The sequence below is a fragment of the Marmota monax genome, unplaced genomic scaffold (assembly GCF_021218885.2).
Source record: "Marmota monax isolate L192 unplaced genomic scaffold, Marmota_monax_Labrador192_F-V1.1 WCK01_AAM20220418_F8-fsc00076, whole genome shotgun sequence".
Taxonomy (NCBI): Eukaryota; Metazoa; Chordata; class Mammalia; order Rodentia; family Sciuridae; genus Marmota; species Marmota monax.
In genome coordinates, this window is record NW_026692843.1 from 785,322 (window position 1) to 798,939 (window position 13,618).

At 48.7% G+C, this 13,618-nt stretch overlaps 1 protein-coding gene across 1 annotated transcript in view; it reads left to right on the forward strand.

Annotated features, from left to right (window-relative positions):
* LOC124095573 (deleted in malignant brain tumors 1 protein-like) overlaps positions 1-13,618 on the forward strand; it is an 88,733-nt gene that overhangs the window by 12,931 nt on the left and 62,184 nt on the right. The window contains exons 2-5 of the mRNA XM_058580777.1: positions 1,541-1,594; positions 2,779-2,844; positions 4,318-4,446; positions 5,467-6,805. Coding sequence (XP_058436760.1) covers positions 1,541-1,594; positions 2,779-2,844; positions 4,318-4,446; positions 5,467-6,805 — 1,588 coding nt within the window. The remainder of the gene's footprint in view (positions 1-1,540; positions 1,595-2,778; positions 2,845-4,317; positions 4,447-5,466; positions 6,806-13,618) is intronic.

Sequence of the window (13,618 nt, forward strand, 5' to 3'; positions counted from 1 at the left end):
GCCCACAGCCTATCTATCTCCTGCACTTAGAGATTTGCTAAGGGGGTAGATCCCAGTGAGTGCTCTTACTACACACACAGAAGAAATACATGGAAACTTGGAAGAGAAGGGTATGTGTATTTCCTTGATTATGGTGACGGCACCACCTTTATATACCTATGTCCAGAGTCATCCAATTGTATACATTAAACATCTGTAGGGTTTTGTTATATCAATTACACCTCAGTAAGGTTGTTTTTTTTTTTTTTAAAAAAAAACTTAGTACTATAAAAAGAATGTGAAATTGTTCATTGACATTTTTATATTGATTACATATTGAAATGATAATTTTTTGGTATATTGAATTAAGATGTATTATTAAAACTAATTTCACTCGTTTCTTTTCCCTTTTTAAAAGGTAGTTACCAGAAAACTTTAAACTACATACAAAACTCTGGCTTAATTTCCATTAAAAACCTTTGCGTTATGCCACTATAATCACTGTGTTAAATGCAGCGTGTTGATTTGTTATCTAATTCTTCCAACAGCAGATGAGGGTAATCTCCATTTCTAAATAGAGAGAATCCTGCTCAACTAGGTTAGGTATTGTCCCTAAGGTTGATGGACAATAACACAAACCATGGGACTTGAGAGTCCTAGAGCCCAGTCGCTAAAGTTTCCTAAACTCCCTGAACCACGTTAAAATCCTGTTACCTACTGAGCAGGTGACGAGGCATGTTCCCTATTCAGAAACCAAGAGGACCCACGTGTGTCGAGGAAAGCTGAGTGGGCGGTTGTGTGGCCGGAGCCTGTGTTTCCCTTTCTCACTCTTGCACTTCCTTCTCCCAGACGCTTGTGTGGTTGCACAGAAGGTGGCACAGCTCTGAGCTGACCTCGCTTTTAACTCTTGTTCCTGTCTCAGACAGTCACATAGGATCTGTCGTTTCTGCAAAGACTGTTGTCAGCTTCTTGCGGCAGAATCCATCTTTCTCACCTTTGACTTTGTCCCCAGCCCCAGACACACACACACACACACACACACGCACACACGCACACACACCAGGCATCCGGAGTCCCAAGAACAGTGTGTGTCTGCTCCCTGAGGGGCATTCAATGCTTATTAAATGAATAATCACACAGATGCGAATCCACCTTATACACATGGCGGAGAGCCTGCAGCGCCGTCTGTGCTAAGCGGGGGAGTCTTCGGCCCCCTGGTGCGTCCTGTGCAATGGGCTTCTGCTCCCAGGCTGCAGAGCAGGTGAAGAGACATGGTGCTGCTGCTCCTCCCACTCGTCCCCCAGATGAGCAGTCACCAGCCTGCTTTCTCTCTCTGTGTTTTTACCTATTCTGAATATTTCATAAATCTGGAATCAATATGTGACGATGCTTTGACACCTGGCACGTTTTCACAGCTGCTGGTTCCTTTTAAAGTTCTCCATTTTGCTTGTAAAGAGGGAATCGAACTCTCCCGGGGACGTGAGGCCGATGAAGAGGGCCCTCGTCTTTCTCTTCAACCCTGAATTCCAGGAGCCACTTTCCCCGTGTTCTTTCTCAACAGCTGTGTCAGCCTCCTCTGTCCCAGAAGATGTGGACCACCCAGCCACGTCATCAGGTAGGTCAGTGAGCTACGAGTTCCCAAAAGCTGGTGTGATGTATTGTCAATGCCACATGCAGCAGGCCAAGCCCCTAAAAGGAAGAGCTGATTCTCACTGCCAAGGGATCAGGGAGAACGTGTGACACCCAGTGTCACCTGCAGCTCCAGACTTTGACCCAGGGGGCGAGCGTGCCACCTGTCCTGCTCATCACTGTATCTTTGGCACCTGCCACAGCACTGGGCACATTCTAGGCACTGAACAAATGATGTGTGTGCACTGGGCATGTGACTCCTCTCAGAGCAGCTTTGCTCTTGGCCAAAGGTATCGCAGATGCCTGCACTTGAGAGACACAGGCTTCGCTCTGAACAATGCCAGTAGCCCCATCTGTACGACTCTCTCTCCTCAGAGGAAAGTGTTGGTATTTCACACATGAGCAAACTCACAAAGCCAGATGCCTCTGACAAATATATATTTTTTATGTTTCCCTCTGAGCAGACAATGGAAAGCTGCCAATTGTCTTATCAGGTGAGAGCAGTGACCCCACGGTGGGTCTTGCTGTGGCTCAGCCACATCATCCAGGTGGATGTGCAGGCAAATGGATCACTGGGATGTACAACAGCCTCTGGGGGCTCATCAAGGACAATCAGCTTCCTTGTGAATATTATGAATTTTACAACTTCTGCCCAATTCCTTTTTTTTTTGGTACTGAGGATTGAACTCAGAGGCATTCAATCACTGAGCTGCATCCCCACCCTATTTTGTATTTTATTTTGAGACAGGGTCTCTCTGAGTTGCTTTGTGCCTCACCATTGCTGAGGCTGGCTTTGAAGTCATGATCCTCCTGCCTCACCCTCCTGAGCTGTTGGGATTACAGAAGTGTGCCACCATGCCCAGCTATTCTGCCAAATTCTTCAGTGACTTATCTTGCTACTGCCAAGCACCCTCTTGCAGAACCTATTGCTGATGCAGGGCTAATGGGGTGAAGGCACTGAGCAGCAGGTTCTGGCTTAGGAGCTCTCTGTCAGCTCCCTGACCTTAGCTCCAGCTCATCAGAAATCTGGCCAGTGCAGATATTTGAGTTAAGGTGTAGCCCAGCGGGCTCTTCCCCAGTTGCTAGTTGAGTCCTTTTCTGATGTATCCTGTGTCTGTCTCGGGAAAAGGACTTTGGTCCTCACTAACCGCCATTTCCACATAATTCCAGTTCTACCTGTGGCCGACCCAGCCCCTGCTGATCGCAGAGCCAATATACCAGCGCTAGGTCCCCCAGGTAAGCAGCCTTCCCCAGGGACCAGCCACTGCTCTTGTGAACTACAGAGAGGGGTCATAACCAGGAAGGAGCCTGGGGAGTGGTCAGCTGGAGGCCACTGAGGGTGCAGGGAGAGCTCTGTAGGGATGGGAGGAGGGCCACCAACCTCCAGACCTGGGCTGATGAGTTGGTCCTGCCCACAGCTTTGGCATCTGCTCATCTCCGCATTCCTGCTACACCAGGGAAACATCAAAAAACAAGGGCAGGTAACCATAGCGCCTTTACCTAGCAGGACCAAAGCTTACGTTTTGTCATGCTGGTTTTCCATTCGTATCAAGAAAGGAAACAATACAAACTCCCCCAGGTGCTTGTCCAGCATGTGCAAGGCCCAGGTTCTATTCCAGCACTGAAAAAGTAACAATTTTTAAAGATTAAAAAAGGTACTTTGGATTAGGCAGAGGGGAGTGAAGGGAGGGGAGAGGGTATGGGGGTAGACGGGGTTAGAGAATGAATCAGACATTATTACCCTATGTGCATATATGATTACACAACCAGTGTGATTCACATCATGTACAACCAGACGAATGAGAAGTTCTACTTCATTTATGTATGATGTGTCAAAATGCATTCTGTTGTCATGTATGACTAATTGGAACAAATAAAACAATTTAAAAAAATATGGAACTCTCAATATCTGCAATCTGCCTCTCCTCTCTCCTTCCTCATAGACAAATGCTGTCTTGCATTTTGCATAGATCCTTCTTTTTAAAATCTCACAAATATGAATTAATGCTTTCCATATATGTTATTTTGTGTTTTTTCTTTCACACAAATTATATTAGTCTCTCTATATCATGCATTATATTTTTTAGGTGAATCCTTTTGTTGTTTGTGGTGTGTGTGTGTGTGTGTGTGTGTGTGAGAGAGAGAGAGAGAGAGAGAGAGAGAGAGAGAGAGAGAGAGAGAGACTGCTCTTGACTGCTCCAGAATATTTCATTTTTTTGGAATATACCATTTAATTTAATTCATTGAAGAGAAAAAACATTTTCCTAAATTTTCCTGTCCCCCCCCGGCTGACGTCAAGTTGCGAAGCCCCATGCAGGAGAAGATGCTGTCTGCCACTTGATCTGCTTTGTTTAGTGACTGATAGCACCTTGTGTTGTGGCGTGATTGTCAAATCTTCTGTCCAGCCGTGGCCTGCACACCTAGGATGACTGAAGGGCTCGACTTGATTTGTAAGCCAAGCAAACAAGGTGAGTTCAAAAGGTAAGTTTCCAACACTTACTCTTATTTTCGTCTCCACAGAAGACTGGCCTAAGCTGAGGCTGGTTAACGGCACAGGAAGATGCTCTGGACGGGTAGAGGTTTCCTACCAGGGCACCTGGGGGACGGTCTGTGACGAAGGCTGGGGCTTGCCGGAAGCGCAGGTGGTGTGCAGACAGCTTGGGTGCGGCCAGGCCGTATCTGCCCCTCTCGGCTCCCATTTTGGCCCAGGCTTTGGAAAGATCCTGCTGGACAATGTGCGCTGCATTGGCACGGAGAGCCGCCTGGCCCTGTGTACCCACAACAGCTGGTTCACGCACGACTGTGGCCATGAGAAGGACGCCGGGGCCATCTGCTCTGGTGAGGACTTCTTCCTTCTAAATAGTTCGTGGGCAGAACAGGTTCGTGGCTTTTTCTGGGAAGACCCCTCCCCTCTCCCCACACTAACAGGTCTAGACCAAAGGGCAGGCCCCTCCCTCCAGGGCAGACTTTCCCCTGGGTCCCGTCCCACATCTGTTTAGCACTGAGTATCTGTGTGGTGGAAACGGGGGGAAATGAGCCCGTGGGGTGGAGCTTTAAGCGGTTGCAGAGATGATGGGTGGTCCACCCCCACCTGAAGCCTAGAGGTGACTCCCCAACAGGTAGACTCAGAACCCAGCTCAGCACGGAGCTTGCTGTCTGTGGGGCCTCCTTCTCAAGATACCTGCTAATCCTGGCCTGAATGCCCCTCCTGGGCAGCTGCCCCGGGTAGATCCTGGTCATAATTGGGGTGAGGCTCCTCAGAAAGCTCCACACTGAAGGGGACATCAGTGAAGAGGAAGTGGGGGACTCTAGCTCTCAGTGCCCAGTCCCCAGGCACAGAACCTTCCCCAAGCAGAATGTGGTCATCAGGCAGCTGCCAGCAAGACTGGCCTGTGGTCATTCAAGGACTGCGACTGAGAGTCCTCGCTCAGGGTACACTCTGTGGTGACTAAGCCCATCACCCGTCACTAAGCACCTACTTGAGGGAAGGTCGCCATCTATTTTCCGGAGTGGCTAGGTCAGAAAGCCATCCCTCTGGTGCCTGTAGAAGCTGACCCTTCCTAACTGACAAAGGAATGGCAGCAGTTGAAGAGTTCAGACGTGTGACTGCAGAGGAGCTCTGCCCCTCGGGAATACCATGGGTCCATTTCAGCCCTTCTTTCGTATCCTGCAGCAGTGTTTTGAACCTGTGTTTTGCACCAAAATTACCTACGGGTTTATTGAAACAGACTGCTGGGCCCACCCCTCAGGGGTTGGAGTCAGTCCTTCTAGGATGGGGTACGGGAATTTGCACTTCTGACAAGTCTAAGATGCTTATGGGGTGGTCCAGGGACCACTCTGAGAATCGCTGTCATAAAGCACGATTTAAGAGGAACATTTTTATCGTAATAAATAGATGCAGAATTAGCACAGTCGTCGTCTTCATCACCGCCCTCCTCCTCATCTTCACCATCACGGTCCTCACCACCACAGTCATCGTCCTCAGCTTCACCATCGCTGTCCTCACTGCTACGGTCATCGTCCTCGTCTGCACCATCACTGTCTTCACCACCACGGACATCATCCTCGTCTTCACCTTCATCCTCACCCTCCTCCTCATCTTCACCATCACTGTCCTCACTGCCACAGTCATCATCCTTGTCTTCACCTTCATCACCGCCCTCCTCCTCATCTTCACCATCGCTGTCCTCACCACCACAGTCATCGTCCTCAGCTTCACGATCATTGTCCTCACTGCCACGATCATCATCCTCAGCTTCCCCTTCATCCTCACCCTCCTCCTCATCTTCACCATCACTGTCCTCACCACCACAGTCATCATCCTCATCTTCACCTTCATCCTCGCCCTCCTCATCTTCACTACTGGTGTCCTCACCGCCACAGTCATCGTCCTGGTCTTCACCTTTATCGTTGCCCTCCTTGTCTTCATTATCATTGTCCTCATCGCCACGGTCATGGTCCTCAGCGTCACCATCGCTGTCCTCACTGCTACGGTCATCGTCCTCGTCTGCACCATCACTGTCCTCACCACCACGGACATCATCCTTGTCTTCACCTTCATCCTCGCCCTCCTCATCTTCACTACTGGTGTCCTCACTGCTACGGTCATCATCCTGGTCTTTACCTTCATCCTTACCCTCCTCCTCATCTTCACCATCACTGTCCTCACTGCTACGGTCATCATCCTGGTCTTTACCTTCATCACCGCCCTCCTCCTCATCTTCACCATCACGGTCCTCACCACCACAGTCATCGTCCTCAGCTTCACGATCATTGTCCTCACTGCCACGATCATCATCCTCAGCTTCCCCTTCATCCTCACCCTCCTCCTCATCTTCACCATCACTGTCCTCACCACCACGGACATCATCCTCATCTTCACCTTCATCCTCGCCCTCCTCATCTTCACTACTGGTGTCCTCACCGCCACGGTCATCGTCCTGGTCTTCACCTTTATCGTTGCCCTCCTTGTCTTCATTATCATTGTCCTCATCGCCACGGTCATTGTCCTGGTCTTCACCTTCATCATCACCTTCCTCCTCATCTTCACCATCATCGTCCTCAGCTTCACCATCGTTGTCCTCACCGCTGCGGTCACCAGCCTCGTCTTCACGTCCATCTTCGATGCCGTCGCTGTCCTCGTCACCATCACCAGCACCTTCACCAGCTCCGTTATCATCAAACTCCAGTCTCCAGAGTAAGTCACATTTTGTGAGTTGCTTCCCTAGTTGTCTTCAGTTTATGTGTTTTACATACATGAACTTATTATGTTTTAATTGTTTACATGTTTATTATTTATATACAGAGCTTCACGTCCAAGCAGGGATATTTAAGTAAATTATTAAAATATCTTCAGGGGCTGGGGTTGTGGCTCAGTGGCAGAATGCTTGCCTCACATGTGTGAAGCACTGGGTTCAATTCTCAGCACCACACATAAATAAATGAATAAAATAAAGGTCCATCAACACTAAAAAATATTTTTTAAAAATAAAATACCTTCAACCCTCTGGATATCTAGTCCTATTCAAATAGGTCTCTGTGGAGGAATTTATTCTCCATTTATAGCTGGGGACCCAGGGGCGCCTTCCTGGCCTCCTCTTCCCCTGACAGTCACCCACCTGACCCAGGCTTTCATCTCCCCTTTCTTTCTGAGTGACCACAGATGTCTACCTGGTTTCTGTGCCTGTGTGTCCCCAATGTTCTAAGCCTTTGTTTATGTGCAGAGTTAATTTTTAATTGAAAGTCAGGCTTATTGAAGTACAATTTACCTACAGTAAAAACTACCGTGTAGTTCAAAGCATCGTAACGGTTACAACTGTGAAGCTGTTGCCCCCATCAGGACACAGAGCCCTTCCACTGCCTTATAGAGTTCCCTTTGCTCCTTTGTAGTTAAATGTCGCCTAAGCCCCAACCCTGTCAACACCAGTATGGTGTCTGGCTCTCTAGGTTTGCCTTTCCTGGAATCGTGCCTAACACCCCCAGAGCATTCTGTGCGGGGACTTTTTTTTTCTTTCTTTCTTTTTTTTTAGTTGTCAATGGACCTTTAGTTTATTTATTTATATGTGGTGCTGAGAATCCAACTCAGTGCCTCACACATGCTAATGCTCTCCCACTGAGCCACAACCCCAGCCCTGCACTGGGATATTTTTATTTGGCCTAATGCTTATGAGAGTCATCCATGTAATTCCACCTATCAGACATTTGTTCTTTTCTTTTTTTATTGCTAACTATGGATATATCAAAATTTGTTTCTCCATGCTTTATCTGATGGACATTGAAATTATTTCTAATGTTTACTATTACAAATACAGCTATCATAAATATTGATGTACAGCCTGCAAGCTGTTTTCCAAAGTAGCAGTGCCATTTTGTACTTCCAATAGCAACATAAGAAAGTTACATTTTCTCTACATTCTTGTCAACATTTAGGATTATCTGTTTTTTAAGCTGGGCTATTATGGTATCTCTACTATAATGAGCTAATAGTGATACACTTTTGTGATTTTTGGTTGTATTTCTCTAAAGATTAGTGATATGGAGGATTTTTTCATTTGCCTATTCTTATCTCTTTGCTGAAGTGACCAAATCTTTTATCCTTAAAAAAAAAAAAAAGTTGCCAGGCATGATGGCACCCACCTGTAATCCCAGCTGTTGGGAGGTCGAGGCAGGAGGATCACAAGTTGGAGGGCAGCCTCAGCAATTTAGGGAGGCTCTAAGCAAGTTAGCAAGATCCTGTCTCAAAATAAAACATAAAAAGGGCTGGGAATGTGGCTCTGTGGTTAAGCTCCCCTGGGTTCAATCCCTGAAACCAAAAAAAAAAAAAAAAGGGGGGGGGAGGGATACTTTTTCCAAAAATATTTTTTCCAAAAGTATTTCTTGAATTAGGGATATTAATTTTTGATGTATGAACCTCTTTCCTATCCATTAGCTCATCTGATCCCCAGTTTTACAGATCAGGAAACTGAAGTCTGTCTATAGTATGAGATAGAATAGGACTTAGACCTCAGGTTGAAAGTCGTATCTTTGGACTTGAAGCTCGGTAGGCCCCTTAGAACCAGTTTCTCATGTTAGATTTCCACAAGGAAACCATGACGCTGGCCTGGGGCATCCAGCTGCCTTCCCTTTGCTTAGCCTCGGCCTGTCCCTGGGTGCTCTTCATTACTGATTGGTGTTCTCTGCTCTCGGTAGCTGTGGACATAACAATCGAATCCATCACTTCTGTGGAGGAGCCAACACCAACAGGTACATTAAAAATGCGTCTTTGGGGTTTACATTGAATCTTATATCCTGTGTATTTATTAAGAACTATAAGAGACTGTGTTTTTCTAGAAATATTCCTTGCCAAGTTCCTGAGATAGTGAAATAAAGGTGTTTCTGAGAAATGTGCTTCTAGTAACTCCAGCTCAGCAGGGAGTTCAGGTCAGTGGTGCACACACCCACACACACTCACCCTCACTCACACACATGGGTTCTCAGGTCCTTGTGAGTGTAGGAAACACTGCATTCACACAGGAAATGGGCTTCTTTCCTCCCAGATGTCAAGGAGTCTCTAACATACAATCAGCCCTGAGAAGTCCCCACTAACAGTCACTCACAGGATGCCATGCTTGTGAAGACAGGTGACCCAAAACTCCATTGTCTTCCTGGGTCATGTCTCTGGAAGTCTTCTGCATGATGTAAGAAAAAAAATGCTGGAATCCAGGTGTTTGGAGTTAATGCCTAGGCCACCAAGGTGTTCTAGTCATATTAAGTGCATACACCCTTAGTTTCTTAGTATCCAAAATTGGTGGCTGACCTGTGACTCCCAGCTGCCTGCAGGGAGGCCTTTCTTTCCCTTCCATGGCCTCCGTGCCCATTTATGCGTGTGGCTTCTTGCTCTGGTCTCCGTAAGGACACTCATCCTCTGCGTTTGGACCCTTCTCACTGACCCGCCTCGAAATCCACCTGACATTACAGGCCTTTGACGCCTGTTCTAGCTTCTGACGAGAGGAGTTATGGCCTCTTCAGTGAAGGCTCTCCGTCTTGCCTTCAGTCAATGATGGCCCACGGCATTACTGAGACCTCTTTGATTCTCTTGGGTTTTGTAAGTGTGAGATCTTTAGATTCATCTTGTATTTTTCAAAGCTGACCATGAACACATAATGGGTGAACAAAAAGTTAATCTTGTTTAGTGGGGGCGATAATGACTGACTTAGATGAGTCAAAAGAAGACAAAGCCACAAGTTGGAGACGGGATTGGGTCTTAGGTTGAGCCCTTTCTGCAGTGTTCACTTAATTCTCTGCATGCAACTGACAGTAGTTTACGTGAGCTGTGGCTTTTTCTTGACCTCCTCTCAGGGCCGTCAGTGACCACAGCCCCCCGAGGCTTCAACTCCTCCACCTGCCGGGCTGGGAAGTAGGTCCTGAGAAATGAAGGGCTGATGGATGGCGTTGAGAGAGGGGGACCCACAAGTGGAAAACAACCCGCTCATAAGCTGTGGGATTTAGGGCAAATTTCTTAGCCCTGTCAAGTCTCAGTTTCTTTGTCTGCAAAATGGAAAGCCCACGCCTGTTGTAAAAATTAAGAGAGAAACATGTAAGTTAGTGGTTCTTGGGAGCTCCTGCTTTTCACTCACAAACAACAAATGCCACAATATAGCCACACAAAAAGATTTTTATGAGACAAAGGGGCCTCTTTGCTCCAGGACAAAGTAGTTGTGGCTGAGGAGGTGTCTATGTGACCTGCTAGGTGATATTTCACTGGATATTTTGACATCTCTCATGTCTATTCCCGTCCACAGCTGGGGAATCATATAAGAATGACATATTCCTGTTAGGAGTTTTAGAAGTTCCTTAAAGAGGCGTTCATCTTTTGGAAGAGAGGAAGTAGCAAAGCCCAATTTTCACATGAAGTTGGAGATGATTCTGGCTATTGCTCGTGTGTGGGTGCATGAGAACTATGGGATCTTACATGTATGTGAAAGGAGGACATGGCCACCTGGGGATTTAAAGGGAAAAAAACCTTCTAGAGACTGGAGGCATGTCACACAGTGTCCCTCCTCTTTGTGCTCCCTGCTCCAGGAGCCTGGACAGAGGTGAGGCTCCGAGTGCCACAGGGAGGGGCTCAGGCTGCATGGAAGCCTCATTCAGGGCATGTGGGGGACAGTGTGTGGTGACCTCTAGGACCTGGTTGAGGCCACTGTCATGTGCCGCCAGCTGCAGTGTGGCCAGGTGGGGGCAGCTCCCACGGGGGCCCACTTTGGGGCAGACTCTGGGAAGACCCAGCAGGATGGCATGCAGGATGTGGCAGCAAGAGCCACCTGGGGCAGCATGGCACAGGGGCCAGGGTGGGCACAACTGTGGGCACCTGGAGGGTGCAGGTGAGGGGCTGGCTGTCAGCATTGGAGGGGACTCCTAGCTCCCCCTCCAGTCCTCCCCTCCTGCACCCCCCCACACACACATGCACACACACACTCACCCCGCAACACACACACACACACAGACACACACACGCCACAGTTCAGTCCAGGAACACAGCAGATCTAGGTAGGTCACCAAAGCTGCCTATGTTTCCTCCATGTTTGGCATCAGCCTAACCAGCCCCTTGACTGCCCAGAGGGCCAAGTATAGCTCGCAGACTGATCCAGGCCCAGTAGTGGGCTATCTAGTTTGAAAATTCAGGCTAAACTTGAATCTAAAAATCACAACATTCATCACAACAACAGTAAAAATTCTTAATCTAGTGAAAGAAATGAAAATAGCGAAGGTACAAAATAGCAAGTTCTTTTATTATACCAACTGGCCAGATCCGAGAGGCTGCCCCTCTGGACCCAGAACAACTCTCCATTCACCTGGTCCCTTTACTCGGACCTCATACTTACCTGTATGGGCCCACAGACTTTACAGTTTGTGACCTCTGGGTGACAGGCCAAATTTGTCAGCTGATGCCCAAGGCCCTCCCCATTCTGAGCCTACTGACCTTCCCAAGGCCATCTGTCCCTCTAGCTGGCTCTCTACCTCACTGCGCTTCCCAGTCTTTCCTGGTTCTCTCCCACTTGCTCCTGCAGTAGCTTCTCTGCAAACCACTGGCTCCACAGGTTGCACCCAATCAGTCCCAAGCTGCCTCTCTCCATGGGACACAGGGCTTCCTCACGGTGGATTGTGGTGATGGTGTGTGACCTCCATGGTAAAGACACTCAGTAAGATTTCCAGGTGCCATTTCAGAGCTGACCCCCTTCCCTGACAGATCTGCTGTGTGACTGACCATCCTTGCCTCCTTCAGGGGAGGTCAGAGGGCAGCAGACGTGGGCAGAGGGCAGCAAAGGGAGACGGTGGACAGATGATGGCCTCTCCTACCGCAGGTCACGTGGGAACAGTTCCCCATGAGTTTTGCTTTCTCCGCAGCCGTGTGGCCAACAAGCAGCAGTGCCCTGGCCTACTCTCAGGAGAGACCTTGGGGCTATGAGGTCCCTGGCCTTGGAACCCTGTGGCATCTTTTTTCCTACTGAGTCCTGGCAGGAGGCAGGCACCCCCTTGGAGAAACTGTCTCTTCTCCCATGATGCAACTCTGCTCTGACGACTGTCCTTCCTTCCCCATCCCTAGCCCATGAGAACCTGCTGCCCACGTCTTCAGTGATGCCAGCAACTCAGCACCCACCTTCCTCTGCACTGGCAGGTAGGGCTGTGTCATTCTGTGTTACAGCTTTTGGACAACTCTGCTCCTTTGACAATGAAGTGAACGCATGTCACTGGGGACCTGTAGAGCATTGAATGAAGGAGGCCCTGGTGTGGGCTGAGTGGGTGGGGTGGTACCGTGGAGTAGTGAACACTGTGATGGGGTGTTGGGGTGCCTGGAAGAGGGTCACCATCCAGACCTGAGGGTCAGGCAGGACACAGTACCTCATGCAGGGCCTGGAGGGTGAGAGGGCAGTGGGACTGTACCATACAGGAAAGTCCCAGACGGAGTCTCCATGGGCCATGGAGCAGGAGACGGCTACTTTCCAGAACAGGACTTAGAGCAGCCAATAACCACACAGTCACTGACAAGGGAGGAGGCTCAGGCCCTCTGAGATGTTTTTGTTTGTTTTTAATGTGGTCAGGGATAAGTAATATTTAGGGGAATTCAGATTAAGTTGGGCCTTGGATTTTTATAAGCTAGGTCCAGCCTGAGGCTAGATAAGACAGGAGTGAAATATTCAACCTGATTACTCCCTTGATCTGTTGGTACTGCCAAAAGATTTGGGAGGACTGAGAAGAGCCACCACCACTATCCTGGACTGAAAGTATTCTGGGTGAGATACTGCCCAGCAGGCCTACTGATCATGGCCTTGAGAAGATGGCAACGGCGCCATTGATGGTTTTGTGACTTTCAAGTCTTTGAATTCACATTCCATCTTCCCCCGCCCCATTCGTTTATTGACTTTCCACCCTGCGTGCCCACCATGCACTGAACCAGGTCCTGCATTGGATAATGTGTGAATGACTCCCACAGTCCCTGTTCTCAGGGACCATGTCGTTTAGTAAGGAGACAAGTCTTGTACACAGAAAACTATAGCTCAACTAGCATGTGGAGGGAGGTGGTCTGTGAGAGGCCCTGCCATGCTCCCCCTGCATCCTCAGAGCATGGCTGGTGCTGTTCTGTGACCCCTGGGGAGTGCTTTCTGCACACACTTCTACAACACTCATGACCACACCCACTGTTTTCACACCCATCTCACCCCAGACATGTGAGATCTGGACCCCTCTCGGCATCCCCAGCCACCTACCAAGCAAGAACACGCCTTGACAAGCCCTCTTCCAAGTGCGCTTCCTCTCTTCCGCCTCATGACAGCTTGTGATTCCCCTTCTCCTCAAGGCCACAGAGCTAGTCAGGGATGCTGGGCTTCAGACCCATTCACCCTGACCCGACATCCACGTCTCTGTCCACTCAACCTCCCGGTTATCACCTGCTCAGGGAGAGAACACGTGTGCATTGTTGGCTCTACACATGATGGTCCCAGGAGAACCACAGCAAGTGGCTGAGAATCAAAAA